Source organism: Peromyscus leucopus, chromosome 16_21 (genome assembly GCF_004664715.2).
Source record: "Peromyscus leucopus breed LL Stock chromosome 16_21, UCI_PerLeu_2.1, whole genome shotgun sequence".
Lineage (NCBI taxonomy): Eukaryota > Metazoa > Chordata > Mammalia > Rodentia > Cricetidae > Peromyscus > Peromyscus leucopus.
In genome coordinates, this window is record NC_051084.1 from 9,824,348 (window position 1) to 9,850,730 (window position 26,383).

The following is a 26,383-nucleotide window of genomic DNA, read 5'->3' on the forward strand; positions in this document are numbered from 1 at the left end:
TCGAACTATCGGTCCCTGCCGCCCGCTGCCCATTGGTTGGCCATGGGCACGTCACCGCCTCGCTACTAGCCCCGACGTCCTTCCCGCTCCGCAGGAGCGCAGCCACCGGGGTTCTCGCGCCGGGAGGTGTGGCTGGCTGCCCAGGTGCTGCGCCCAGGCGGGGCCGCGCGTGCGCAGAAGGGCGGGGCGACAGGAAGTGTGAATGGGGGGGGCGGTGCCGCGTGCGGAGGCGGGGCTTGGAGTGGCCACGGGGGCGGGGCAGCTAACGGATGTGGCATGGGGCGGGGCCCAGCCCTGACCTGCAGGCTGGCTGCCAAGAGGGTTATTTCCTGCTGCTCTCCGAGCGAGCCTCCCACCCGAAAGGGGGCACAAGGATTTCCTCGTCCGCCCCGACCGGCCGCGCCCCCAGCCGTGCCGTGCCCTCCGGGCGCGCCGGAGGTGAGGGAGGTGCTGCCTACCCGCCCCTCCGGCTTCTCCTCCTCCTAGTGCTCCCCACCCACCACTCTCCTCCCTCCCTCTGCCGACTCCTCCTGCCGCTGCCGCTGCTTTGGCTGCTGCGTCATACGCCCCAGAGCCGCCAGGACGGAGGGGCTGGGCCCAGGGACCCCCCGGCCTCCTCCTGCACGCCTCCCGGCATCCACACGCACTCCTCCCGCACTGGGGGCTCACCCAGGTGTCTTGGGTCTGCCCCTGCCTGGCTCCCAGCTGCCCCAGCTGTCACCGGTAAGGAGAAGGCGGGAGGCCCTGAGCGGGGGCAGGGAGCCAGGGGTCGTGCACAGGAAAAGGCAGGAGACCCTCTGGTCCAGGCTTGGGATCTGGGCCGAGACGACTCAAGTCCTCCTTAGACTGGTGGTGTAGGGAGTAGCGACCTGGACAGGGACACGCCCCCCTCCTGGGGCACTCGGGGAAGTTACCTAATCCCAGAGCAAGGAGCCTCAAATTTGAGGTGACCTAACATAACCTGGCGCCAGGATAGTGGTTCTAAATGAGATACACAGGTCTGAGGAGGCGGCTGTTTCTACTCAGGGAAACATTTCCAGAAAAGCTCCCAAAATATCCCTGGGCAGCAGAGCGTCCCAGTTAGGACAACTCTAAACAGCTGGGAGAGGTGAAACGGAGTGGTAACCTTGGTTGTGCAAGCATCTTTTCCCTTGAGGTCTCTGGGAGGTGGGGTGCTCTAGAACTCGGCTGGGGAGACAGTAGAGAAAGGAGTGGAGTCGGGGAGCTGACCAGGTGACCCCCTCCTCAGGTGTCTACAGGACTGAGAGCCTGGGGTTGGAGGTGCTTGGTCCCTTTGTCCACGGCAGAAGAGGAACAGCAGTAAAGCTCTTAACATTCACCAACTCTTCCGCCCCGTTTCTACTAGGCCCCCCCAGGATGCAATGGCGCAGCTCCCCCGGCTGAGCCGCTTGGGTGCACCCTCTCTTTGGGATCCAGCTTCCCCTGCTCCCGCCTCGGGCCCCAGACCTCGACTTTGGGAGGGTCAAGATGTGCTGGCCAGGTGGACCGATGGGCTCTTGTACTTGGGCACCATCAAGAAGGTGAGCGCCCCTCTGGCCCTCACCAGCTCCTCGTTCTCCTGACTCCTGCCCCACTTCATAACCTGTGCTGCTCGCTCACCCGTTCCAGGTGGACAGCGCTCGGGAGGTGTGTCTGGTCCAGTTTGAGGATGATTCCCAGTTTCTGGTTTTATGGAAGGACATCAGCCCCGGTGAGACCCTTCACACCTGCAGAGGCTGGGGGGTGGGGGGTGGAGGCACTGGCCTGAAGTCAGCCTCCTCACACGTGGTTCCCCCACAGCTGCCCTCCCTGGGGAAGAGCTCCTCTGTTGTGTCTGTCGCTCTGAGACGGTGGTCCCTGGGAACCGGCTGGTCAGCTGTGAGAAGTGTCGCCACGGTGAGAGGGCAGGGTACTTGAACAGTGCAGTTTGCCCTGGGTCTTCTGGACTGCCCCTGGCCTTTGGGCCATGGGTTTTGTGTCTCCCGGCCAGTCTTCACCCTGTCACCTCATCTCGGGACAGGGAGAGGGAGCCAAAGGATGAAGGTGACATAAGCCCCTGCAAGGCTGAGGTAGCTTACACACATCCTTTCCTAACCGTGCTTCCCCGGGCAAGGCCCTCAACTGCTCGAAGCCTGCTTGCTCACTTGCAGAGTCGGGGTAATACACCCGACAGGGCGGTCAGGACTCAGTGCGCAGGAAAGGCCGCCATGCCCAAGCGCCACGCCAATGCAGGTAGGCAGTGCTCTACCCTCAACAGTGTGCTTGTTCAGCTTATCACCAGGACTGTCACGTGCCCAGGGCCCCGGCCCCCGGAGAAGGAGACGGCACATCCTGGGTCTGCCGCCAGTGCGTCTTTGCCATTGCCACCAAGGTAAAGGCGCTTCTCGGCCCCTTCCCGTGGGCGCCTCCCCTGACCTCCTCTCCTGCCTCCCTGAGGTCTCCACCTGTTCCTCTGCAGAGGGGCGGCGCACTGAAGAAGGGTCCCTACGCCCGGGCCATGCTGGGCATGAAGCTCTCTCTGCCGTATGGACTCAAGGGGCTGGATTGGGATGCTGGACACTTGAGCAACCGACAACAGAGCTACTGTTACTGTGGCGGCCCTGGGGAGTGAGTGACGAGGGGTGCGGCGAGTTACGGGGTGGGGGTTGTGGTGGTAGAGCCCGGGGACAAGGGAAAGGCAGGGTGGGGGGAGCCCCGTGGTGAGGGGGTGGGGTGAGGGTCTTGGGTGGTCTCAAGAAGGCTGTCTTCCCCCGGAGGTGGAACCTGAAAATGCTGCAGTGCCGGAGCTGTCTTCAGTGGTTCCACGAGGCCTGCACCCAGTGTCTGAGCAAGCCCCTCCTCTATGGAGACAGGTGAGCCCAGTGGAGACTGCAGGAGCCGGGATGCCTTCCTGCTGGGCTCTGCCCAGCTCCCCCTCACCACGTGTCAGCTCTCTGCGCCGAATGAGGGGTGTTCTCTGCCTTACTCATACAGGTTCTATGAATTTGAATGCTGTGTGTGCCGGGGTGGCCCCGAGAAGGTCCGAAGGTTACAGCTTCGCTGGTGAGATGGATTGTGCCCTCAAAATGTGACTCCTTTCTATTCCCTGATATTTTACCCTAATGACTCCTGACTTTGACAACGCTGCTGCTGCTGATAATAACTTCATGCTTCTCCAGGGTGGACGTGGCCCATCTTGTTCTCTACCATCTCAGTGTTTGCTGTAAGAAGAAGTACTTTGATTTTGACCGAGAGATCCTCCCCTTCACCTCTGAGAATTGGGACAGTCTGCTCCTCGGGGAGGTAAGGGTTCTTTCTAAAGTTTGGAAACTGGGGTGGGACATGGAGAGGAACGACTGCTCCCTGACCCATTTACCTCTTCCTTCAGCTTTCAGACACCCCCAAGGGAGAACGTTCTTCCAAGCTCCTTTCCGCTCTCAACAGCCACAAGGACCGGTGAGTCAGGAAAAGGCAGGCTCAGGGACGGTGTGGAGTCGGGATGAGGGTCTCGGCTACAGCGCTGACCGTTGACTCTCTCCTTGTCCTAGCTTCATTTCAGGGAGGGAGATTAAAAAGAGGAAATGCCTTTTTGGTCTCCATGCCCGGACCCCTCCTCCCGTGGAGCCTCTCACTGGAGACGGAGCCCCCACCAGGTCACTGGTCCAGGGGGGATGGGGAAATTCTCGAGGATAGGTTTGGAGGGTACATGTACAGAAATGGGGGGTCTTGGGGTGCCTGGGAGGGGGCTGGGGGGATAAGGAGGCCTCTTACAGCTTCCCTTCAGGGCAGGGCCCTGGGGGAGGGGTCTCACGTCCCCTGGGGAAACGACGGAGGCCGGAGCCAGACGCCCTGAGGAAGCAGAAGGAGAAAGTGGAGGAGCAGGGACCACCCGAGGCAGTGGGCAGTCGGCATGGGTCCCGGGAGCAGAGGGAGCGGGCCCGTCTACAGAGGGCCCTGCAGGTACCGGGGAGGGCCGGGGCACCGCGGGGCAAACTGGTGGGGTGAGGGAAAGGGTCAAGGGTCATCGGTCATCTCACAGCCCCCGACCTTTCTTACAGGCCTCAGTGTCTCCACCACCCCCCAGCCCTAACCAGAGCTATCAGGGCAGCAGCGGCTACAACTTCCGGCCCACAGATGCCCGCTGTCTGCCCAGGTCGGTCCCCCGCACCCTTTCCCTCTTCCCCTCTTCCCCATCACTTCTCAGTTGTCTCGAGACTTCGAGAACCAAGCGATTCCCCGTGTTCTGGGAGCGCAGTGCAGGAGCGGGGGAGACAGGCCTCCCTCCAGGCCCTGACTTGCCCCCCCACCCCACCCCCCCGCAGCCCCATCCGGATGTTCGCTTCCTTCCACCCCTGTGCCAGCACGGCGGGGACCTCTGGGGACGGTGAACCCCCGGACAGGTGAGCACGCGTTAACCCCAGCTCTTCCTTTCCTTCTGGGTCTCGGTAGCTCAGACCGACTCCAGACTCGCGGCAGCCCCGCTACCTCCAATGCCGGGATTAAAGCGGCCCACATCTGGCCCGTCCGGCCTCACCACTGTCTTCTCTCCCCCAGGTCACCCCTGGAACTTCACATCGGCTTCCCCACAGACACCCCTAAAAGTTCTTCCCACTCCACGACTGCCTCACCAGCCCCGGCCCCGATCCCAGGCCTTTCCAGACACTCAGTCCCCCCTTCCCCCTTGTGCCATAGTTTGTCTCCGGGGACTGGGGGAGGAGTCCGAGGTGGGGTTGGCTACCTATCCCGTGGGGACCCTGTCAGGGTCCTTGCTCGGAGAGTGCGGCCCGATGGCTCTGTGCAGTACCTAGTTGAGTGGGGGGGAGGGGGCATCTTCTGACAGCCCCCTTCTCCTCACCTCCCGTTCACACACTGGCACTTTCATGCCCTGACCTCTGACCTCACCTACAGCTGGGATGTACCTGGAGAGACGGGGAGTAGTTCTTCTCCCTGCTACCCAGGCTGGAATCCAGGGGGATGGGGAAGAGGTCCTCTTCTCTGCCCCTTCATGACTCCTGACCCCTCATCCTTCCCATTCCCTTTGATGTTATTTTGTTACAGCTTTTAAACTATTTTTTAAACTATTTAACCCCTGGGTATAGAGATGGGGGTGGCGGTGGTCCAGGATTCCAGACTCTGTATGACTGTAATAAAGAGAAATAAACAAACCTAGTAGACGACGCGAGTCATTCTGAAAGACGGACAGAATACAAGGACCAGAGGAACTTTTGATCTTCCCCAGCCACATCTGTGTTACAAGGGGGAAAAAAAAGGCAGAGAGAACAGGAGAGGATTTATTGGGGGCTCAGACATCATCACCTGGAAACCAGAGGGCGTTAAGCAGAGGAGGGGGCTGGGCCAGAATCTGAAACGGATTCTGTGACCTGGCGCACCCAATGCAGGTATGGGGGGTTCCCCTGCTCCACAGGCAACGCAATCACCTCAGCAACTTCGTAAGGGTGCACAGACCTGCAGAAGTCACAGGGCAGGGGTTACTCAGTCACCAGCCCTGGGCTCCCCAGCAAGGTCCACCCCACAGTGTCCACCTCAGAGCTCTTTCAGTGAGCTGGGGATATCACTCAGTGCTTGCCTGAGATGCTCAAGGCCCTGGTCCATTCCCCAGTACCGCCACAAAAAGAAAACCTTAAAGTTCTTACCGAACGAACTCTGTCAGAGCAGGGACCAGGGAGCTTTGGGTTTTAATCATCTAAAGGGCAAAGAGAGACAGTTCAAACACGGGGAGGAACTGCGGTCAGGTGAGGGCCAGAGCTGTCCAAGGAGCCAGACAAGAGGGGTATTTTCTCACCATCAACACCTCACTGTCTTCCTCGATCTTTCCTTTCCATTCATAGCTGAAGAGGTCAGAGAAAGAAGGGAACAAAGTCTTGGGGAAGAAAGATTTCTCCCAGAAAAAGCTCTCAGCCCCTCCCGTGAAATTGAGTTTCTAACTGAGGACTCACATGGAAGTGATCTGCGGGATGAGGTTGACGCAGGCTGCTAGGCGCTTCTCCACCACGGCCCTGGGGGTCAATCGAGAGCACGTTCCGAGCGCGCCCGGCCAGGGGCTGTGCCGGTCGCCCAGAGACCTGCCAAGGCAGCGCCCTTCCCAGCCCCAACTCCCCCTGGTCGGTCATCTCGCCGAGGTCCCCACCTGGCGATCTCCTTGGCGACTTTTTCGTTGGGACAAGTGACAAAGGCTGCAGAAACCGACCCTGGGACGTAGCCGGAGCCCGAGGCCGCAGAGGGCAGAGGAGGGCTTCCAGAAGCCATGGACAGCAAGGCTCGGGGCAGCAACAGAAGGCGGGAAGCCACCGGCAGCAGCGCGGGCATCCAAAGGAACGACAGGAGCAGCGTGGCCTGAGAGCAGGGGGGCGCATTCAGCTTCCCCACAGCCGCCCCAGGAGCCTGCACCCCGGGGCGCCTTCGCTGGGGCAGACACCGAGCCTTTTCTGCACCAGGAAGGAAAACGCCCCTGCACCTTCAACTTGCAGGCAGTTCGGGGTACTGAAGCCCGGTGAAACTTGGAGACCGGAAGGGGCGGGGCCAGACTCACCCCTCCGCCTAGCAGGACCACGGGGGCCCGCCCCCAGCTCATGCAGCCCCAGCTGGTGGAGGAGGAGGGACGGGAGATCGGAGGCCGCGCTCTTCACGGGGCGGGTGGGGAAGGACCGGGAGCCCCGGAGGAGCAGCCGCCTCTTACCTGGGCGGCAGCCACGTGACGGGAGCGCCGGCCGTCCCGGAGTCTCCAGAGCCGGCCAATCCCGGCCCTCCGGGGGCCCGGTGGCCCCGCCCCCCGAGGGAGAGAGGGGCGGGGCAGAGGGCGCTCTGGCCAATCGGCAGCCAGGACGGAGGACGTGCGCGCGGATGCATGCGGCCCGCCCATCTCCGCGGAGCCCCGGCCCCGCTGCTGGCCGGGGGACGCCGCTGCGGCGGGCCGCCGTCACGTGACGGCTCCCGACCTCTCACGCGGCGCCGCCTCAGGAGCCGCGGGCCGAGGCCAATCGCCGGCCGGCCTCGCGGGCCACGTGACGCGCGCGGGAGCTGGCGATGGATGGGCGCCCTCGCTGCGTCAGGCTGGGGCCGGGGAGTCGTCCCGCGCCCCGGAATGTGCCTAGTAACAGTCCCCCTCCTCCTCCCCCGCACCGCGAGCCCAGCCGTGGCCGGGGAGGGGGGCGGGGCTGGGCAGACAGCTGTGGGCGGGGACGGCGCCCCCCCCCCTCCCCGCCCTCGCGTTGGCACCGAGCTGGGAAGCCAGCTGCCCCTGGGTAGGGGGCGGTGATCAAGGCCCGGCCAGGGCTGGCACGGCCGTGGCTGGCCGTGGGGACACCCCAGTCCCGAACACCCAGAGCTCAGGATCAGGCTGGCCCAGGAGGGGAAAGGAGCCATGAGAACTGCGGGTGGTTAGGGTCCGTCCGGGGTGATGGCCCTGTGCCTTCTCGCCAGGGCTGGCCCACCGCTCAGTCTTGGGTCTCCTGGCCTTCATCCATCCCATCCCCTTCCCACCCCCCACCCCCCCCAAGGAGCCGGGGCCTGCCCTACATAACCTCCCTGGGGCCCACACACACCCAGTGACCCAAAAATGAAGAGGGGGCCCGGGGAGAGGTCAGCGCAGAGGGAGGAGATGGCAGGGGAGAGGCTGTGCCACCCCAATACTACTCCTTCCTCCAGGGCCTGGGGTCCCCAGGCTCAAGTTCAGGCTCTTCATGTCCCCCATGAGTTGGGGGCGGTCTCTGTCTCACAGATCCTTGTGTGTGTGTGTGGTGTTTCCAATATTTGGGATCTTTATAGGGTCTGAGTTGCCTTTCCAGTTGCTTCTGGGCATCGAGTCCAGTGATCCCCGACTAAGGTCTCTCAGGTTTAATGAGTTTCAGATCTCTCTCCATCTTTGGGTCCCAAGTTTGCAGTTTTCTCTGAGACAGGAATCTGGGGTTTCTCATCTCTAGCTAGTTCCCAAGATCTAATTCTGGGCTGGGGTGCTTTCTCAAACTGGCTTCATCTTTTTCTTCGAGTCTAGGTCTCCGTTTTGGGCCCCCAAAACTACCAACCCAGTGTCCGAAGTGTTAAGATTAGCGTGGGTCTGGAGAACCGTGTTGAGACTGGGTTCTCAGATTCTGATCTGACTCCTTTCTTGGGGAGGGGGCGGGTTTCTTGTTTTGTTTTGTTTGTCTGTTTCCCCCCCTGAGATCAGGGGTCTCTTTCCTTCTAGATTCGGGTCTGTGAGGTCCATTTGTTGAGTGTGGAGTGAGGGGTGAGGTATCCTCCTGTGGGTCTGGGGTCTGTCTCAGGGTCTGGGGTCAGCTTCTTCGGGACGGCTGCCTCTGGTGTGCAGGAGTCAGGGGGTCTCTCGCTCGCTCTTTTTCCGGGTCTCCCCGAGTAGGGGTGGGGGCTGCAGATCCTCTCCCTCCTCCTCCTGCTCTCTCCTCACTAGCTCGCTTCCCCCGCCCCCCCCTTCTCTCGCTGCCGCTGCCGCTGCCGTTGGCTCTTATTCTCCTCCTCCTCCTCCTCTCTCCTCCTCTCGCTCCTCTCCGCTCCTCTCTCCTCCTCTCTCCTCCTCCTCCTCCTCCACCTCCTCCTTCTCCCCCTCTCTCTCCCCCTCTTTCTCTCTTCTTTTTCTCCCCCGTCCCCCCGCCCCCTCCCCCTCAGGCCTGATGAGCAGGTCTCGAGCCTCCATCCATCGGGGGAGCATCCCCGCGATGTCCTATGCCCCCTTCAGAGGTACGGTGGTGGCGATGGGGCAGGGGGAGGGCCAGATGGGGGGCGAGAGGGGGAGGGCAGGGGGCGGGGGAGAGCCGGGGCCACCGAGGGAGGAGCGGCTGAAATGGAGGGAGAGGGGAGGGCTGAGGAGGCAGAGGTGGGAACAGCGGGAAAGGAGGGATCGGAGGTTAGAGGCTTAGGGGTATCTGAGGGATGGAGGGGCTGGGACGCGGGCCCTGAAGGGGGCCGAGGGAAGGGGGATGAGGGGCAAGAGCGTCCAAGAGGCATAAGGAGGGAGGGTTGAGTTTGGGGGAAGCTGCAGAAATGATTTGGGTTTGGGAGCTGAGTGAGGAGGAATATCAAGGAAATAGAGGCACGGTCTTAGGGGGGAGGGGGGAATGAAAACACAGGGGTGGAGGAGAGGCCAAGAAGATGGGGAGGGGATTTGGTGAGGGGCTCCAGTAGGGGTAGGGGAAGAGAGGAGGACGGAGGGAGGGGAAGGGGCCAGATGGAGAAAGAGGGTGGCAGTGGGGGGGGTCCAGATGGAGGGAAGAGAGGAAAGGATTGGGGGAGGGGATGCCCGAGGAGGGGGAGGACCAAGTGTTTTTTTTTTTTTTTGGTTGGGGGAGATGCAAGTAAGATTGACTGATGGGAGCAAGGGCCGGGTTAGAATCCTGCCGTGGCTGGCCCTCCTTAGGACTCTGGATACGTGAAATGCAGTCCTGGGGTCTCATCTGCTCTCTTCACTTAATTCCCCTCCCCCCACCCCACCTCTTATTTCCATTCCCCCTCCCTTCCTCTGCTGTCCATCACTTATATCTTTCCCCCCATATGGTGTCCGTTTCTTATATGAGTCCCCCTCCTGTCCTTCCCTGTATTAGTCCCCTGTCTCCTATCTCTCTCTCCCTCTCTTCTAATGACTACCTTATTACACCAGTGCTGCCCCTGGACCCATGTTGCTCGTTAGGGAATGCCTCTGCCCCATGGTGGCTGACACCTGATCTAGTCCCTTGTCCCCAGGCGTTTCTCATCATCTACTTCCTCTACTTTTAGATGCACTCTGCCATGTGTCCCTCAACCCATCTTCTATTTCCTACCCCACATCCCATCTTGTCACATGGTGTGTGCCTACTTCTTTTCCTTTTATTCCCCAGCCTTCATCACCGGTCCTCTTTTCTTGTCCCCTCTGCTTCCTGGGGTGATGGAGACTTGGGGGTACCAAAACACAGGTTTTGACTGTTGGGACAGGGGCTCTTGGACCCTTGTGGAACTTCTCATTGGAGTAAAAATTTCCCATTTCCCCTTTCTCTGCCATGTTCCTTTGCCTCCCAGGATCATGATCTTTCTTAAGTCTAGACTCCCGTGTGTGTGTGTGTGTGTGTGTGTGTGTGTGTGTGTGTGTGTGTGTGAGTTGTTCCTAAGCTAAGGTTCCCTGTGTCCCTTTCCCTGTCCCCTGAGGTCTAACCTGTTTGCCCCAGCTGCAGCCTGGAGCAGCTAGCTCCCCTGTTCTGCAGTGGTTATATGTATCAGCAGCTCTTTCCTCTGGGCGCACCACTGTGGAGATTCAGCAGCAGGCTTGTTGCCTCCCGTGTCTGTGGTCTAAGTTATGGGTGGTGGTGGTGGTTGTGCTGGGGCCTTTGAATTCTAGTGTTTTTTCCTACCACCGAGCTATACTCCCCTGCCCGCCAGTGGTCTTTGTGCATAGAGAATATTGGTGGTCTCCAAGAAAGCACTGAGAGTGAAAATTTGAAAGTATTGTGATTTCTAGACACTTAGATCCCAGGGGTTCATCTTTCTCTCTGGCCTGCAGGTTGGGTAAATTTGAGGAATTACCATAATCAATGAGGGGATGGAGTTTTTCAGAAGTCACTCAAGGCACCGGAACAAAGCCCCAAGGCCATTTCTCCTGAATGTGCCCAATTCATTATCCACAGAGACGACAGCACTGGGTTTTCTTGCAGTGAACATTCTCTAACCAGCGTCCTAAGCCTGGTTTTACCACTCTGATGTCTCCAGTCTCGCTTTCCTGACTCCCTTAAGGCCCTTTGCTGTGTCCCCATGAGTGGTGTGTGGCAGGTGCTGGCCAGACATCGCAGATGGGCCTGCGGGACCCTGGCACCTGAGCACGCACAGCCCTTGGCCCGATGTCCTCTGGAAACCTGGTCTGTCTTCACATCTCCTCTTGGGATGTTCCTCTGTATCGGGCTTGGCGGCGCCAATCTTTCCTTCACTCTTTCTTAGGTCCCTCTCTGTGCCCAGGTGAGGTCTCAGCCTGTGGAGTCGGCTTCCTTCCTGTCCATGAGGTTAGGTAGGGAGAGCAGAATTGACTCTTGACTGCTGAGTACGCTATGGACAAAGGCTGCTCTGGTCTCTGGTTTTCCTGACAGTTTATTTCCCACCTTCTCCCACCCCGATCCTCCTTAGAAAAGCTGTCTTCTCCCTGGACACTTCCCCCAAAGGAGGAGCAGGGTACGACTAGGGAAGGAGGAAGGTGTTCTTTGAACATGGAAGCCCACTTCCTGTCTTCCAGATGTTTAGCGCTCAGAATTCGTGACCCAAATGTTCTTAAACACCCATCTTCTTTCCCACAAGCTAGGTACCTCTTCTCCTAAACGTGTGGGGCCCGCATCCATTGTAGCGGGCCACCAGTGCCTCCCCCTGACCTCTCTATCTCTGGCCAGTTTCAGTAAATCTCTCCCCTGCCCCACACACAAGGGAACGAGCAGAGCTCTCACCTTCTCCTGCCCCAGTCAAGTCCCTCTCTGTCATGAGACTACTTCCCATCCCCTTCCTGGAGCCTCCTAGGACTCGACTCCTCAGTGTGAGGCTCATCTTCTGACCCTTGAAAATCGACAGGCACTTCATGCCCAATAGGTCTCTTCGGGCAGGTGCCACTCCTCCCCGCTTTTCAGACTCTTCCTTCCGTTTAGGTTTCTACGCCCACAGTATAGCCCCTCCCTTACTGTTTGTGTGTCTCTGTCCCCCAGATGTACGGGGACCCCCTGTGCACCGAACCCAATACGTTCATTCCCCATACGATCGTCCTGGTTGGAACCCTCGGTTCTGCATCATCTCGGGGAACCAGCTGCTCATGCTGGATGAGGATGAGGTGAGCGGGGCGGCGGCGAGGAGGTTGGGAAAAGTGGGAGAGGGTGGAGAGGACAGTGGGGAGGGTCCTGGTCAGTGAAAGGAAGAGCTCCCCAAGGAGAGATAGGTGGAGGGCGACCACTGAGATGTGGCCAGGATGTTAGGAAGAGGACAGCCGTTCTTTGACTTTGGTAGCAGGTCTTTGAGGCCATTGGCGGTGTTGTGGAGGACTGTGGTTCTGAGGATCTGAGTGTGCCTCCTGTCTTCACCCCATCCATACTGTGGGATAGGTTGGGGGGGGGAGAGCCATGGGAGAGAGCTGCCTCGCTTGCCCTCCCTGCCACTCCCAGGTCTTCATCATGCTGCACAGTGCAGGCCAAGACTGAGTGACCCGAGAAAAGGCAGGGGAAGTGGGAGGGACTGGAGGGGCTCCAGGTGACCGAGGTCGCCAAGATGGTGTGCGCTTGAGACCAGGGTTTACACATGCTTCTGCAGGGCTGGTTAGGTTTCAGAAAGGGAGATGCAAGGGGCGGCCTGAGGAGGCAGGCAGCTGGAGTATGGACTTGGGTAGGGCTAGGAGTGAGGAGTGAGGAGTGAGGAAATGGAGAGTCAGAGGGGTATGGGTTCCAAAGGAGGAACAGGGGCAGCAATAGACAGTTCCTCAGAGAAGAAGGGTCCAAATCTGAAGGGTGTGACTGATGTGGGGAGCCATCTTTAGAGAGTGGTAGGGTAGCCTGGGAGAGGTGGTGAGAGCTGGGGATGGAATTGGACTCGGGCTAACCAGGGTGGAGGAGGCCATGAGGGCAGGTGAGGCTGTGGAGACAGAATGCCAGACCATAAAACAGAAGGGTCTGGGAAAGCATGCTAACCCTGGCTGCAGGTGAGCTGGCCTGGTGAACCTCAGGTTGGGGTATTGAAAGGCATTTGAGTGATTTGGCATCGGTCATCAGCCGAGACCAAGGATTTGAAGTCCATTGGATGGGCTGGGAAAAGAGGAACCAACATGAGATGGAGACAGAGAGGACCCACTAGCCACCGGCCAGCAGGAATAGCCTGTCTGGTAGGAAGGTGGGAGTGGGAAGGCAGAGGAGCTGGAATAATGAAGCCTAGAGAGCTGGAACTGGGTGGATGGTGGGGCCTCGTGGGAGTCTAGCTTCTGGTAGGGGTGGAAGTTAGGATGACGACTCCCGGGGGGAGTTGAGGTGAGGCCCAGGGAAAGGTCGGGCTGAGGGAAGAGGGACTCAGATGCAGGTGGAGGGTAAAGGAAGGAGACGGAAAGGGGGGAGGTGACCAGGCCCTCTGCGGGGAGGGGAGGTTGGGTCCCAGTCTGGCCGCAAGCCGGGCTGTGGGAGGGAGACAAGCTGTGGAACTGATTATAAATGCAGCTGTGACAAGCTTGGGGGAGAGAAGGGGGTGAGGAAGGTAGGAGGTTGGGAGGGAAGCAGGGAGAATGGACGAACTGAAGGTCAAGGGGAAACCAGATGCAGGAGGTCGCTAACTCCTGTGGAGTTGCGGGAAGCGCTGAGCGGGGTTGGGGAGAATTCTCTAGACTGTTTGAAGAGGGAGAGGAGGGAACGAGAAGTCCCCTTAGCAGGGCCTGGTGAAATGGGCAGGGGCGGGAGGGGCAGGCGGGCTGGCAGGGGGCCGGCCTCCCACGGAAGGGGAGAGGAGGCGGCCCGCGGGGTCTGACACACTCCCCAATCCCCTAGATACACCCCCTTCTGATCCGCGACCGGAGGAGCGAGTCCAGCCGCAACAAACTGCTGAGACGCACGGTCTCTGTGCCGGTGGAGGGGCGGCCCCACGGCGAGCATGGTACGGCGGCCGAGCAGGCTCGTGCCCCGGACAGTCGCTGGGAGCGGGCGGGGGCGGAGAGCTGCCGTGATCCCGATCCCGAGGACAGGGCGCCCTCGTCCGGGCTGCGCGGGGTACCGGGGCTGTTGGTGAGCGGCCCCCGCGTGTCCCTACGCTGCTTCGCTCCCCATTTCCTCTCCTGCAGCGAAGTTTGACTGTTTCCCGGTGCTTGTAAAAATAGTCTCCTTAGCTCTCCGGGCTCCGTCTGTGTTCCTGGCCATGGCCCTCACTCACATCTCGGTCTGAGAACTTGGAGAACGCCCTAGTCCCCGCCCTCCACCAGACCCGTGTCCCACCCGCCAGCTCCCCTCTTCTTCCAGCCCTCCAGGCCGTGGCCTTCTCCTCCTTCTGCCCCCTTTCCTCGGTTGATCTGTGGCCCTGCAGCGATCGCCTCTGCTGTCTTGTCCCCCATTCTCATTTTCCAGTCCGCTCTTGATCCCTGGGTCCCTCCCCTCCGCTCTGGGTGGAACTCTGTCAGACCCCCATCTCCTCACGGTCTCTCCCTCTCTCCATCTGTCTCTCCCCCTTCCTCCTCCCTTCTGCCCCCCACCCCCCTCTTTAGTCATTTAAAAAAAGATTTTTGTCTTCCTCTGAGAAGTTCGCTTAAAAGGTTTCCATGGGAACAGTGAGGGGGGGATGAAGGCAGAGAACAGGGATCTGCAGCCAAGGTGCAGAGACGCCCTCAGTCCCCGGAAACCCCCTTGCCACTGCCCGGTTCCTCAGCACTTCCCTTCCGTGACCCCCATTCAACCCCAGGCGACCCCTTTATCCCACCGGCTCTTCCTCCCCCGGAATCCAGGCTTCCAGTTGCTTCCTTAGAGACCCAGTGGCCTGTGTTACCCATTGGCTCCAGCCAGCTGCCTTCTGATAGGTCTAGGCCTCACTGCCCTTGGGGGTCAGCTTTGGGACCCTGGACCAGTGGTCAGGGACGTGTGTCATTGTCATGGAAACTGACACAGGGGTGTAGGTAGCACTCTGAGGCAAGCCAGGAGGAGGTGGTGCCGAGTGTAGAGAGGATGGGGAATGTCTGTCTGTTGTGCGTGTCTGGTGCATAATTTTTGGTGTGCAGTGTGTACCTGTGTGCACCGGAATGGTAACATGCTCACAGAGTGTGTTTGTCATGTGTCCTGCGCCTGGCCGCTCTGCCCACAGTTCTCTGTCTCCTTACGCTGGGTCCTCAGAGTGCTGAGGCCTTGGGTGTGGGTCTCCTGTGTTTTGGGTGGCGTTTAGGTGGCCGGTGGAGGTTACTGTGTTGGGCTTTAGTAGAGCCTGGGATGGTTCCAGGGTGTATATATGGGGGGGGGGGCAGGGTTTAGTGGAAGTTAATAGCTGGTGAACGTTTGGCATCTTCAGAGGGAAACAGAATGTGTAGAGGGCATGGAGGGTGTGCAGGGGACATCAAGGTCTTTGGGGCCTTGGGGGCTCCGGTCTGCAAAGGTGTTTGCGGTGGCTGTGGACGCTCCAGCCCGGGAGAGGTCGCCGGACCTTCGAGGGCATTGGAATCCGGGGCTCCTCCTCTGCTGGGTGGAGCTGCAAACGCTCGCTCTCTTCAAGGGCTTCTCTCTCTTTTGGGGGTGGGGGTCCTGTTCAGGAGGCGATGATGGGAGGCCTAGTTGGTTTTGGGGGTCCCTCTGTCCCCCTCCCCCGTCTCTCTCGCGTTGTCTCCGGGCGACGGGGCTCGTGACAGAGGCGGCCACGGCAGCAGCGGTCGCCTAGCAACGGCGGCGGGGCCCGGGCAACGGCGGCAGCGGCGGGAGCGGCGGCGGAGGGAGCCGTTCCCGCGGCTGTCACCGCGCGGCCGTCCAGGCCGTCCCGGGCCCCGCCGCCGCCCCACCGCGTCGGGCGGCGCGAGCCGGGCCGCCGCCCCCTCTCCCTCCGCACTCGCCCCTCCCCGCGCAGAGCGGGCCCCTCCCCCATCGGGGACACCCTCGACCCCCCGGGGGGCGGTGCGAGGTAAGGGCGGGCCGGGCGGACGAGGCGCGCGCGTGGGGGCCGCGCGCGTGGGGCGGGGGCGCGCGTGTGCGTGGGCACGGGAGGGGGCTGGGGAGGCCGCGGTGGCGGCGGCGGCGGCGGCGGCGGCGGCAGCTGCTCCCTCCGCATGTTCTCGCTGCATCTTCCGAGTGGGGGGAGTTATGGTAACTGGAGGGGGGCAGTAGAGGTCGGGAGGGGGGGGTCTTGGCATCTTCGTGGGGGCAGGGTTGTGAGCACGCGTGGGGGTGGCTGGTGTGAGGGGGGTCTTGGAGCCCTGCTGGAGGGGCAGCCCTGGTGTTTGCGTGTGTGATCGTGACTGTGCTTGTGTCTGTGTGTCCGTGCCATGTGCACATGGGGCCCAATCCTCCTGCACACACGTGTACCAGCACTGTGCAGGTATGTCCTGTCTTGCCCTGCCTCTGCCAGTTAACAGCATGAGGGCCCGTGGGGCTAGCCACCGGTTTATGGGGCAGTTTGTGGCCGTATTGATGCGTGTCCCTCCCTGGTTGAAGCCAGTGTGTAGGAATGTGTGGCTGGCCGAATGAGCAGAATGTTCAGTGTCCCTGGTGGCAGGTGTATGTCTTTGCATGTGTGTTCCAACACTGGCCTGAGTATCTGTGTCAGCCCCGGCACGGGTGTCCAGGGCGTGTCTGGATGTGGGTGGTGTGCCAGTGGTGGGGACCAAGTGTGTGAGAGGTGGGTTCCTTGTAGTCTGACTGCATGGAGCATCTTTGGGCTAGGCAGGTGTGAGCCTCTGCCTGTCCCCTGGTGGGGACAGGAAACCTTAAAGGAGTGGGGTGAAGAGGGAAAGCAGCATGAGAGTCCCCCAAAGGGGAGAGCAGAGAGCCAGGAGGGAAGAGCACCTTGAGAATGGAGTGGGAGAGAGCTGAGCTGGACTTGAGAAAAGAGGACAGTGGCGGGGGAGCCAGGTCTCCCTGTGAAGCCTTCCGGGAGGGTGGAGGGCTAGGCTGGTGCAGAAGGCCATCCAGCCATCGAAGCTGGTTCCCACTGAGGCCTGTCACCACGGAGACTGCAGAGCATGCCCTCCCCCAATTCCTCCGTTCCCCATCTAGCCCTGCTCCTCATCTTTCCCTGGCTCCCTTTCTCCCTGGCTCCCTTTCAGAGCTGGGTATGGAAAAGAAGGACTACAGGGAAGGGTAGGGATTTGGGGGATTGGAGGGTAGGAGAAATGTTTGTGGGTGATGGCAAAATTAGAGACATTGAAGAGGCGGAGTCCAAGCCCTTGCTCTGTGTGTGTGTGTGTGTGTGTGTGTGTGTGTGTGCGTGCGTGTGTGCGCTTGCTTGCTTGCTTGCTTGCAATTGTGTGTGTATACAGGGTGTGTACTGTGTGGGTGTGTGCACAATGCCTGTGTTACGGGTCTGTGTAGGTGGCTGTTCTGTGTGTGCATAAGTGTATATATCGTGCAGGGATGGGACATGGAGACCCAGCATGGCAATGTATGCTTTTCAGGTTTGCTGTGTGTACATGGTTGTGTGCTGGTCTATGTCCATGTCACTGCAGGCAGCACTAATAACAAGATATCCTGTGTTTCTGTCACTCTGCCCCCTCTTCTCTGTGCTTCTACATTTCTCTTCCTGTGTTAGAGTCCTTGTGAGCACATGTATGTGGCCTCCATGCACCTGTGACTTATTTCTGAGTTCCTAGTGTTCTGTGTGTTGCTTCCAGGAACCGAGCAAAGCAGATTCCTTCCCCTCTGTGAATGCTTTAGTTCCAAAGGAAACTTCAGTGGATTTAAACTTAAGGCTCTAATGCCTTTATTAGAGATGCTTGTGCGTGAAAGGAATGGCTGTGCTAGGTTCCCTGGAATGAGAGAGAGTACCTGAGAAATGCAGAGGACGGATCAGGAGGGAGATAGGCTGGGCCTCGGGTGCACTGCTCACTGTGTGACAGACAGAAGGCTAATTAACACATTTGCTCCTTGTTTTTTGTTTTGTTTGTTCCGTTTTTCTGTTAGCCATCACAGATGCTGGTGGTTAGAGTCATGGGAAAGCTAGAGTCGGGGGGGGGGGGCTGTCCACAGATAGCGAATGTGGGAATGTGGTGGTTCTGTCAGTGTGAATTATGAACGTGTGCTTTAGGGGCATGGGGCTCCCTTTATCTGGCCGAGATCATGGTGTGTACATGATGCAGGGATGACACATGGGACCACAGTATACTTAAGCATGTGTCTCTGGGCTTAAACTGACAGGCCCCTTCCTGTGAAGCGTGAACTGTCACAGGGTTACATGTCATTTATGTAGTGTAGCCCACATGGTAGCCCAAGGCGCTCGGGTCACATAGCCCACAGTTCTCGCGTGGCTGTCTGAGTTCAAGTATGTATACCCCTGTGGCAGTGCTCACAAATGTCTAAGCATGTGGGGTGTGGGGGCCTGGGGTCTCAGTGTGGGTCCCCAGTGCCCCCATGCTCGGGGCTGTCTGTATGTCTCTGAAGCACATAGTTCCCTATTATTTCTCCTACTGCAACTGTGATATACACGGATCCCCACTGTGTGGTGTGTGTTTTCGTGCTCTACACGTTCCTGGGAGACTGAGAGGGTTCTCTTGTCTCGGGGTCCAGACTTGTGTGTGCAGACCTGAATTTGCCTCTGAAAGGAGCAGGAAAGGACTGGCTCGGAGGCAAAATGCAGTCTAGAAGCAGGCTTGAAAATGTAGTGTGGCTTTCACTGTTCTATTCTGGAACCTAGTGGGTTAACAGGCAGTTCTTCCGGTTGCGCCCCCCCCCCCCCCCCCGCGCCTGTAGCTTCTTGTTGCCATGGAGATGGTGGCCCCGCCCCTGATGCAGTATCGGCCCCCCCATTGGCTGCAGTGGTGACTGGGGCTGAGGGGGGAGTCCAGGCCTGGGCAGCCATTCTGGAGCTGGAGCCGGAGCCTGGCATCCCCCCACTTTCATTCTCCTTCAGCCCCTTAGCCCCTCCAAATTCCCTAGCAGCAGATCTTCAGCTCGCTTCCTCTAAGCTTCCATTCCTCTAGACTCTTGGCAGGCCGGGCTCCATCCGCATTCACCTCCCCTCCTCCTCCTCGCCAGCTTTTACTTGGGAGTCCCCAGAACCCCACTGCCCATCCTCCCCACTCCCCTGCATTCTTTTCTTCTCCTTTTCGACCCTTCACTAGCACCGCAGTGCACGTGGAACCGGCTCCTTCTCCCCTACTTCCATCGGCCCCTTCCTCGGATTTTCTGTTCCCCTCGACTCAGCACAGGTCTCCTCTGAGACCTCCCCCTCCAGTTCTGGGAGGGGGTCATGGGAGGCCGCCCCGGACCTCCAGACAGACAGGAGCTCTGGGAGGTGTGGGGCAGGTGGAGGATGTACCCAGCTGAGAAAAGAGGAAAACCCACCCATGGGCAATGACCTTTAACCATCTCCCCGCGCCAAGCAAGCCCCTTCTCTTGGGTGGGGGACGGGGGACCGAGCCTCCCTGGGTCGTGGCTATTCTTCATTACGGAGGTTTTACTGATCTTCCTCCGGACTATGCCCCTCTGCTGACTGCCAGCCCCAGTCATGGGCTTAAGGCCTCCCACCCCGACCCCATCAGGGGGCTCCGGCTCAGGTTCCTTGCCCCCTCCTTCCCACCGCCAGCCTCTCCGCCGCCGCTGCTCTTCTTGCTGCTTTCCGGGGGGTAGGTGAGGCCGAAACTGAGGGACTGAGGGAGGTGGCTAAGGTACTGACCCAGAAAGAAACCGGACTTAGAGCCCCTGGCCCCTTCCCCAACTTCCTTGGGCCCTCTCCTCCCCTCTAGAATACCACTTGGGTCGCTCGAGGAGGAAGAGTGTCCCAGGGGGGAAGCAGTACAGCATGGAGGCCGCCCCCGCTGCGCCCTTCCGGCCCTCGGTGAGTGAATGGAAGTGTCTGCCAGATGTGGCTCAGCTGGGCCCCAGGATTCTGAAAAAAGAGGACCAAGGAAGGCTGTGCATGTGTCCCCACGTCGTTGGTTTGCCCCTTCTTGGCTCTGCCCCCACTTCTTAGAGCAGCCCTCCCACCTTTTCCAGGCTAGTGTGTGTGTTTGTGTCTTTGCGCACTCCACACAGCACCCGTGGGAGCAAGGAAGACGAACTGGTGTCAGGGCTGCCCTCCCCTCCCCCACTCCACGTTCTTCCAGGGGTTCCCTGCCAGCTGAGGGGTGGCTGGAGAGACTCTGTGCTGCCCCAGTCACCCCTGTTCCCATTTGCTCCTCAGCAAGGCTTCCTGAGCCGGAGGCTAAAGAGCTCCATCAAACGTACAAAGTCACAACCCAAACTTGACCGGACCAGCAGCTTTCGCCAGATCCTGCCTCGCTTCCGAAGTGCTGACCATGACCGGTAGGTGGAGGGCCTGGAAGGAGATGGATGCAGTATAAGGGTGCTGAGTGGGATGGGGGCTCCCTGAGTACAAAGGTTGCGGGGCTCATGTTGTTTGGGGTGCAGAGACATCGATCAGAGATCAGAGGGGAGCTGGACCAAGCTGTAGACAGCAGGAAAGAGGAGGTGATGGGGAGGACCTGCAGAGGCCGGGGAGGAGGTGAAGGTGACGCCAAGGAGGGCTCTTAGGGTGGAAGGAAAGGTGGGCTCCTGCCCAGGGCAGGAGAGGACAGTGGTGACAAAGCCTACCGGGTGGGAAGTGAGGGAGGGGACGGAAGGAAGAGCAGCAGGCTGGAATGGGGGGGGGGTAGCTGCTGCTGCTGGGTGAGGCTAGGGCTCGGAGACCCCAGTAGCTGCTGGAGGGAAGAGACAGAACGGGAGGAAGGGAGTTGGTCTGGTATGCAGGTAAGGGGGGGGGGCTGGGGCTAATCCAGGGACTGAGGGATGGGGAAGGAACCTGGCTGCTTGCCTTTGTCCTTCTCTGGGCTTCCCCTTAGTCCAGTCACTCCCTGGAGAGAGTCTGTCCTTCTTTTCCCTCGTGTCTGGCTGTCCCAGGGATTAGGAGGGTAGGAAGGTTGGGATCAGGTGAGTCACACCTTTCCCTGCCCCCTTCCAAGTAACCAGTGCTGGATTTGGGGCTGGCAGGGGGTGAGGGCATGGTATTCCTGGCCGCGGGGGCGGGGGGCCGGGGGAGCGTGGTGCTGACGGCAGCCAGAGCCTGTGATGACGGGGCTGCTATAAATAACTTCATGGAGGCTCCCACACCCGAGCTCTCCCTCCTGTTTCCCCATGCTCTACTCTCGTCCCCTACCCATCCCCACACCTTTCTGTCCTGCATCCCCTCCCGCTGGTCCCTCAGTCCCATTCCTCTTTGCTCCCCCGCGGTGCTGGGTCGTCTGCCGGCTCTCGCTGCCCTCCTCAGCCTCTGCACCTGCGGCTGCTCCGCGGCTCTGCCTCCTCTTCCTCCCAGATCTGCTCTCCAGTCTCCGTCCGACCTTTATTCTGCTCCGTTCTGCCCACAGCGTCCTCTGATGCTTTTCCCTCTTTCCCCTCCCTGGTTGTGCTCAAAACTGTTCTCTTACTTCATTCATAGTTTGAATCATGAAATGGTTATTAGACACTAGCTGTGTGCCAGGTCCAAACCAACCAATACTCTATTTTCTCTGGGCCTCAATTCTTTGCTTCCTTTTTTTATATATTGAGATTCTGGTTTCTGGAGTCACCTAGACATATCCAGGACAGTTGTTTTGTCTGTCTGTCTGTTTGTTTGTTTTATTTTGTTCTGTCACAGTTTTTTTTTTTTTATTTTTATTTTTTATTTTTTTGATACAGTTTCTCTGTGTAGCCCTGGCTGGCCTGGAACTCAGAGAGATCTACCTGCCTCTGCCTCCTGAGGGCTGGGATTGAGGGTGTGTACCACCATGCCTGGCTTTGTTTCTTTTTTTAAAACAAGATCTCACTATGTAGCCCTGGATAGCCTGGACTTGCTAGATGGTCCAGGCTGGCCTCAAAATTAGTAGGGATCTACCTGCCTCTGTCTCCCGAGTGCTGTGATTAAAGGTCTGTGCCATTATGTCCAGCAATTCTGAGTTATTTCTAGGTATCTCAGCTCCTTGAGTATGAGTTGAGGTAGAGAAGTCTCTTGAAGGGCTTTGGTTTCCCTTGTCCCTCCCATGTCTTTCCCCAGGGAAGTCTGGGCTTCCTTCTGTGAGTCTGTGTGTGAAGGACTGAGGCCTTTTTTCCAAGGCTGCCTTCCAGAACCTCTGCTGAGGCAGAGTCCTGAGTGTGAGGGGAGACGGCTTCCCTGATCTTTCTCTGAACCTCCCGCCTACCAGGGCCCGGCTGATGCAAAGCTTTAAGGAGTCCCACTCCCATGAATCCTTGCTGAGTCCTAGTAGTGCTGCTGAGGCCTTGGAGCTCAACTTAGATGAAGACTCCATCATCAAGCCGGTGCACAGCTCCATCCTGGGCCAGGAGTTCTGCTTTGAGGTAGCTGCTCTTGTGGACTGAGAAGGGTGGAGGGCAGGGATGGTGGAGGCTGGGGCAAAGGGGCCTGACGAGGTGCCACATGTGAGATGTCAAGGAGGCAGATCTGGACCAGGAAGGAAGACATGGTGGCGGGTCTCCAGCCTCTAGGAACCCCATCTCAAATCCATGTTCCTCTCCAGGTGACAACATCGTCTGGAACAAAGTGTTTTGCCTGTCGGTCTGCGGCCGAAAGGGACAAATGGATTGAGAATCTGCAGCGGGCTGTGAAGCCCAACAAGGTACTGGTGGGGAGGGGCAGGAGGCTGGAGGACAGGGCTGGGGAGGAGGGGGCAGGAGGCTGGAGGACAGGGCTGGGGAGGAGGGGGCAGGAGGCTGGAGGACAGGGCTGGGGAGGAGGGACAGGTATAGGAGACCTGGACTAGACAGCCAAGGGTGATTCTCATTATTTCCCTTTCTTCCCATACTGCTACCTCACATCATGTTCTGCTTCCCTACCATGAAAGCCACAGGGCTCTTCAGTCCTCTCGTCCAGTTTCCCCGCTAGTGTTTTGTGAACTTTGGTTCCCTGTAAAGTCTGGGCAGTCAGGGTTGGGGTCACTGACCTCCAGGTCCCCTTGAGAGCCTGTGCACCTGTGCTCCAACCAAGACTTCTGTCCCCGAGCAGAAGCTGCCGTCCTGTCCGCTGGCCCTGACTCCAGCTGGTAGCAAGCTCACAGTCCTGGCCCTCTTCCTCTTGTCTCCCAGGGCCTTTATTAAGGAACCCCACTTAAACTAGACACAGTCTGAGCCACACTACTTCCGATGCACTGCAGTGTCACATGACCCTCACCGGGAGCTTGGGCCCATCTCAGGCCAACTGTCACATCTGTCCTGTACATATGCGAGTAGTGTTTTGTTTACAACATCTCATGTTTCTGCAGGACTTCTCATTCCTTTGATGACTTCTTTGCTTTTAAAAAAATGTTTCTGGGTGTGGTGGCACACACCTTTAATCCCAGCACAGAAGCAGGTGGATCTCTGTGAGTTTGAGGCCAGCCTGGTCTATATAGTGAGAGCTATGGAGAGAGACCCTGTTTCAAAAAATCAAAAATAAACAAATTAAAACTTACATATTTATTTATTTATACAGGGTGTGTGTGTGTGTGTGTGTGTGTGTGTGTGTGTGTGTGTGTGTGTGTGTGTATGGTGCCACAGTGCACATGTGGAAGCCAGAGTACAACTGCCTGAAACTGGTTCTCTCCTTTCATTATGTTGTGAGTCCTGGGACTCAAACTCATGTGATCAGGGTTAGCAGCAATAACCTTTACCATCTCATTGGCCCCCTAAGCATTTTTTTTTTCTTCGAGACAGGGTTTCTCTGTGTAGCTTTAGTGTCTTTCCTGGAACTCACTCTGTAGCCCAGGCTGGCCTTGAACTCACAGAGATCTGCCTGCCTCTGCCTCCCGAGTGCTGGGATTAAAGGCGTGCGCCACCACTGCCTGGCTCCTTTTTGACTTGTTACTCAAGCATTTCCCAACATTAGTTCTGTTGTGTGTGAGCTACCCTTCTATGTTAGCTTCCAAGGCTGCTCTGAAGAGTCACCATGAACTGGGCCAGCTAGAACTAGTCTCTCACAGTTCAGGAGGCTAGAGGTCCAAAGTCCAGCTATAAGCAGGGCCATGTCCTGTAGCCATTCTGTAGCCGTTAATTCAGTTCTTCCATCTTTACATGGCCAGCTTCCTTCTGTATGTCTCTAAATGGCCCTTCCATGTGATAAAGTCACCAGTCCCTGGATTAAGAGATCACATTAATCAAGTATGCCCTCATCTTAATTGTATTACATCTGCCAGGACCCTATTTCCACACCAGAAGAGGGCAGAACAGACTCCAGGGGTGTGGACGCTGTTCAAGCCCAGCATGCTTGCCTCACAGCTTCCCTCTCAAGCCCACCTGCTCACTGTCTCTCTCCTGGTGTGTCTGACTTTTCCATTCTGTCTGCCCTCGCCACTTCCTCATGCCAGGACAACAGCCGCCGGGTAGATAATGTGCTGAAACTATGGATCATAGAGGCTCGAGAGCTGCCCCCCAAGAAGCGGTATTACTGCGAGCTATGCCTGGATGACATGCTGTATGCACGTACCACCTCCAAGCCCCGCTCAGCTTCAGGAGACACCGTCTTCTGGGGCGAGCACTTTGAGTTCAACAACCTGCCGGCTGTCCGGGCCCTGCGGCTGCATCTGTACCGTGACTCAGACAAAAAGCGGAAGAAGGACAAGGCGGGCTATGTTGGCCTGGTGACTGTACCGGTGGCCACCCTGGCTGGGCGCCACTTTACAGAGCAGTGGTACCCCGTGACCTTGCCAACAGGCAGTGGGGGCTCTGGGGGTATGGGCTCGGGAGGAGGAGGGGGGTCAGGGGGTGGCTCGGGGGGCAAGGGGAAAGGAGGCTGCCCTGCCGTGAGGCTGAAAGCCCGTTACCAGACAATGAGCATCCTGCCCATGGAGCTGTATAAAGAGTTTGCAGAGTATGTAACCAACCATTATCGGATGCTGTGTGCAGTGCTGGAGCCTGCCCTGAATGTCAAGGGCAAGGAGGAGGTTGCCAGTGCACTGGTTCACATACTGCAGAGCACAGGCAAGGCCAAGGTGAGAAACCTCTTCTCCGGGGAAGAGGAGTTGAGAATGGGCGCTGGTTTGGGGGGCAGTGAAGAGAGGGGAGATTCATGAGGTTGGGCTCTGCAGAGGCTGACATGGGACTTTCTTGGGCCCCAGGACTTCCTTTCAGACATGGCCATGTCAGAGGTAGACCGGTTCATGGAACGGGAACACCTCATATTCCGCGAGAACACGCTCGCCACTAAAGCCATAGAAGAGTACATGAGACTGATTGGTCAGAAATACCTCAAGGATGCCATCGGTATGGCCCACCCTCAGGCCTTGTTCCTAAACTTCCTCATGCCTACCCCGTCACCCCCAAACCTGGCCACCCCAGACCCCACATCCGCCTTCCTCAGAGCCCAGGACCCCAGCCTCCAACCATCTGATTCTGCCATTCCTCCAACCCAGGGAGCCCCCTGCCCCTGCCCTTGGGAAGTGTGACCGCTCCCTGTTGTGCCCCCTCTCGCAGGGGAGTTCATCCGTGCTCTGTACGAGTCTGAGGAGAACTGTGAAGTAGATCCCATCAAGTGCACGGCGTCCAGCCTGGCCGAGCACCAGGCCAACCTGCGGATGTGCTGTGAGTTGGCCCTGTGCAAGGTGGTCAACTCCCATTGGTGAGACTGGGAACGCTGGGCTGGGGGGCCAGGGTCGGGCAGTTGTGTGTTCATCTGTTCATCCATCTGTCCATCCTCAGAGGACTGAGCGTCAGTACGGGCAAAGCATTCTGGGGCGTAGAGCAGAAAGAGGTGATGAGGCCTGGTCCCTGACCTCAGAGGGCGGGCCTCCAGCCAGAATGAGAAGGGACGTGGGATGGACAGAAAGCCACAGAAGCACTGTGATGTGTGTTCAGGAGGGTTCTTTTCAGAGAAGACAGGGCTGTGATGAAATGAATAACAGGTGCCCAGGGCTGGGCTTTGAAGAGTGCGGTCAGGCCTGACATTTGCACACAGTAGGCAGATGACATTTCCAGGGCTGTGAGATAACACACATGACATGGGAAGGTCTGGGAGCCGTTCAGGAGATGGCTAGTAACTGGACAGGCTTAGAGGAGCACACGGCTATAGTGGAGGCGGTAGGAAAGAGGTGTGCTCGGAGAGGAGAGTGAGAGTCTGGAGTTCTTGGATTCAGGAGTCAGTAGTCATCAGAATGTTGGTATCAGGAAGTAGCATGATTGAGACTGGCCTGTGAATCAAGAGAGCTGTGTGGGAAGAGAAAGGAGGACGTCCAGACCACTGGTGGTTATGGTTAATGGTCGGGAGTGAAAACCAGATCTTAAATCAGGGTGGAGTCAGAAAGCCCAGAAAAGGACTTGCCTAGGATCCTCTACAGGAAGGGTCAGCAGGGGTTGTCTGAGGGGTTGTGTAGGGAGTCGGGATGATTCGAGGTCATGGAACTAGTACTTGGGAGACCCACAGTCTCATTGACAGAACCAGAGGAGTCAAAAGGAGGAGCCAGCTGGCAGTGTGGGGGCGATAGTGAGCTCTATTTTCCACTAGTCAAGTTTAAGGTGTCAGTGGGACATTGAGGTGGCACTGGGAGGCGGGACGAGTGAGCCGAGCCATTCCAGGGCCTGGGGATCATGCCTGGGGCACGTCCATCCCCATTTCCCTGGAATCCAGAAGAGTTGGGGGGTCCGAGCTCCCTGTACCTCAAGTGACCCCCCATCTCTCTCCCATCTCTGTCTCTCCCCGGTGTCTGTTTTTCTCCCCCCCTCCTCGTCTCTCTCACACGCCCCTCCGTCTCTCTCCCGTGTGTCTCTCTCTCCTCACCCTTTCTCCCTCTCCATTTCTCTCTCCAGATCTGTCCCTCTACCGTGGCCCT

At 58.5% G+C, this 26,383-nt stretch overlaps 3 protein-coding genes across 14 annotated transcripts in view; 2 read left to right on the forward strand and 1 right to left on the reverse strand.

Annotated features, from left to right (window-relative positions):
• The first annotated feature begins 321 nt into the window (after nt 1-321).
• Nucleotides 322-5,151, forward strand: Phf1 (PHD finger protein 1). Of its 2 annotated transcripts, none has more exons than XM_028888323.2 (15): nt 322-723; nt 1,367-1,541; nt 1,630-1,711; nt 1,801-1,896; nt 2,271-2,371; nt 2,459-2,607; nt 2,757-2,852; nt 2,974-3,042; nt 3,159-3,282; nt 3,368-3,435; nt 3,528-3,632; nt 3,753-3,939; nt 4,038-4,132; nt 4,302-4,379; nt 4,534-5,151. In XM_028888323.2, exons 2-15 carry the CDS (start codon nt 1,383-1,385, stop codon nt 4,814-4,816), a joined length of 1,692 nt encoding a protein of 563 aa, XP_028744156.1. In that variant the 5' UTR covers nt 322-723; nt 1,367-1,382; the 3' UTR covers nt 4,817-5,151. The 2 variants fall into 2 exon arrangements, with proteins under 2 accessions (XP_028744156.1, XP_037055524.1); XM_037199629.1 differs by having other exon boundaries at nt 357-438.
• Nucleotides 5,152-5,256: 105 nt separating this feature from the next.
• On the reverse strand, nt 5,257-6,786 carry Cuta (cutA divalent cation tolerance homolog). 2 transcript variants are annotated; one of them, XM_028888324.2, is made up of 6 exons: nt 6,677-6,786; nt 6,128-6,333; nt 5,937-5,996; nt 5,783-5,828; nt 5,634-5,683; nt 5,257-5,445 (listed from the first exon to the last, which is right to left on the reverse strand). In XM_028888324.2, exons 2-6 carry the CDS (start codon nt 6,304-6,306, stop codon nt 5,313-5,315), a joined length of 468 nt encoding a protein of 155 aa, XP_028744157.1. In that variant the 5' UTR covers nt 6,307-6,333; nt 6,677-6,786; the 3' UTR covers nt 5,257-5,312. The 2 variants fall into 2 exon arrangements, with proteins under 2 accessions (XP_028744157.1, XP_028744158.1); XM_028888325.2 differs by lacking the exon at nt 6,677-6,786 and adding an exon at nt 6,530-6,662.
• A 1,783-nt stretch (nt 6,787-8,569) lies between these two features.
• Syngap1 (synaptic Ras GTPase activating protein 1) overlaps nt 8,570-26,383 on the forward strand; it is a 30,495-nt gene continuing 12,681 nt past the window's right edge. For 5 of the 10 annotated variants that reach the window (XM_028888326.2, XM_037200157.1, XM_037200159.1 and 2 more), the window contains exons 1-10: nt 8,571-8,691; nt 11,658-11,779; nt 13,467-13,572; nt 19,340-19,431; nt 19,777-19,898; nt 21,773-21,926; nt 22,106-22,204; nt 23,927-24,550; nt 24,677-24,821; nt 25,032-25,176. In XM_028888326.2, coding sequence (XP_028744159.1) covers nt 8,625-8,691; nt 11,658-11,779; nt 13,467-13,572; nt 19,340-19,431; nt 19,777-19,898; nt 21,773-21,926; nt 22,106-22,204; nt 23,927-24,550; nt 24,677-24,821; nt 25,032-25,176 — 1,676 coding nt within the window. In that variant the 5' untranslated portion in view covers nt 8,571-8,624. Of the gene's footprint in view, nt 8,692-11,657; nt 11,780-13,466; nt 13,573-18,382; nt 19,220-19,339; nt 19,432-19,776; nt 19,899-21,772; nt 21,927-22,105; nt 22,205-23,926; nt 24,551-24,676; nt 24,822-25,031; nt 25,177-26,383 lie in introns of those variants that run through there. The other 5 variants (XR_003736489.2, XM_037200158.1, XM_028888330.2 and 2 more) reach the window with 4 other exon arrangements.

Bases quoted from the DNA above. Each gene is read 5' to 3' on its own strand.
- Cuta (XM_028888325.2), bottom strand. From the start codon at position 6,571: ATGAGCTGGGGGCGGGCCCCCGTGGTCCTGCTAGGCGGAGGG. The intron at 5,997-6,127 runs GTGGGGACCTCG...ATTGACCCCCAG, and splicing joins GTCGCCAAGGAGATCGCCAG to GGCCGTGGTGGAGAAGCGCC. The intron at 5,446-5,633 runs GTAAGAACTTTA...TGACTTCTGCAG, and splicing joins GCTCTGACAGAGTTCGTTCG to GTCTGTGCACCCTTACGAAG.
- Phf1 (XM_028888323.2), top strand. From the start codon at position 1,383: ATGGCGCAGCTCCCCCGGCTGAGCCGCTTGGGTGCACCCTCTCTTTGG. The intron at 1,542-1,629 runs GTGAGCGCCCCT...CACCCGTTCCAG, and splicing joins ACTTGGGCACCATCAAGAAG to GTGGACAGCGCTCGGGAGGT. The intron at 3,283-3,367 runs GTAAGGGTTCTT...CTCTTCCTTCAG, and splicing joins ACAGTCTGCTCCTCGGGGAG to CTTTCAGACACCCCCAAGGG.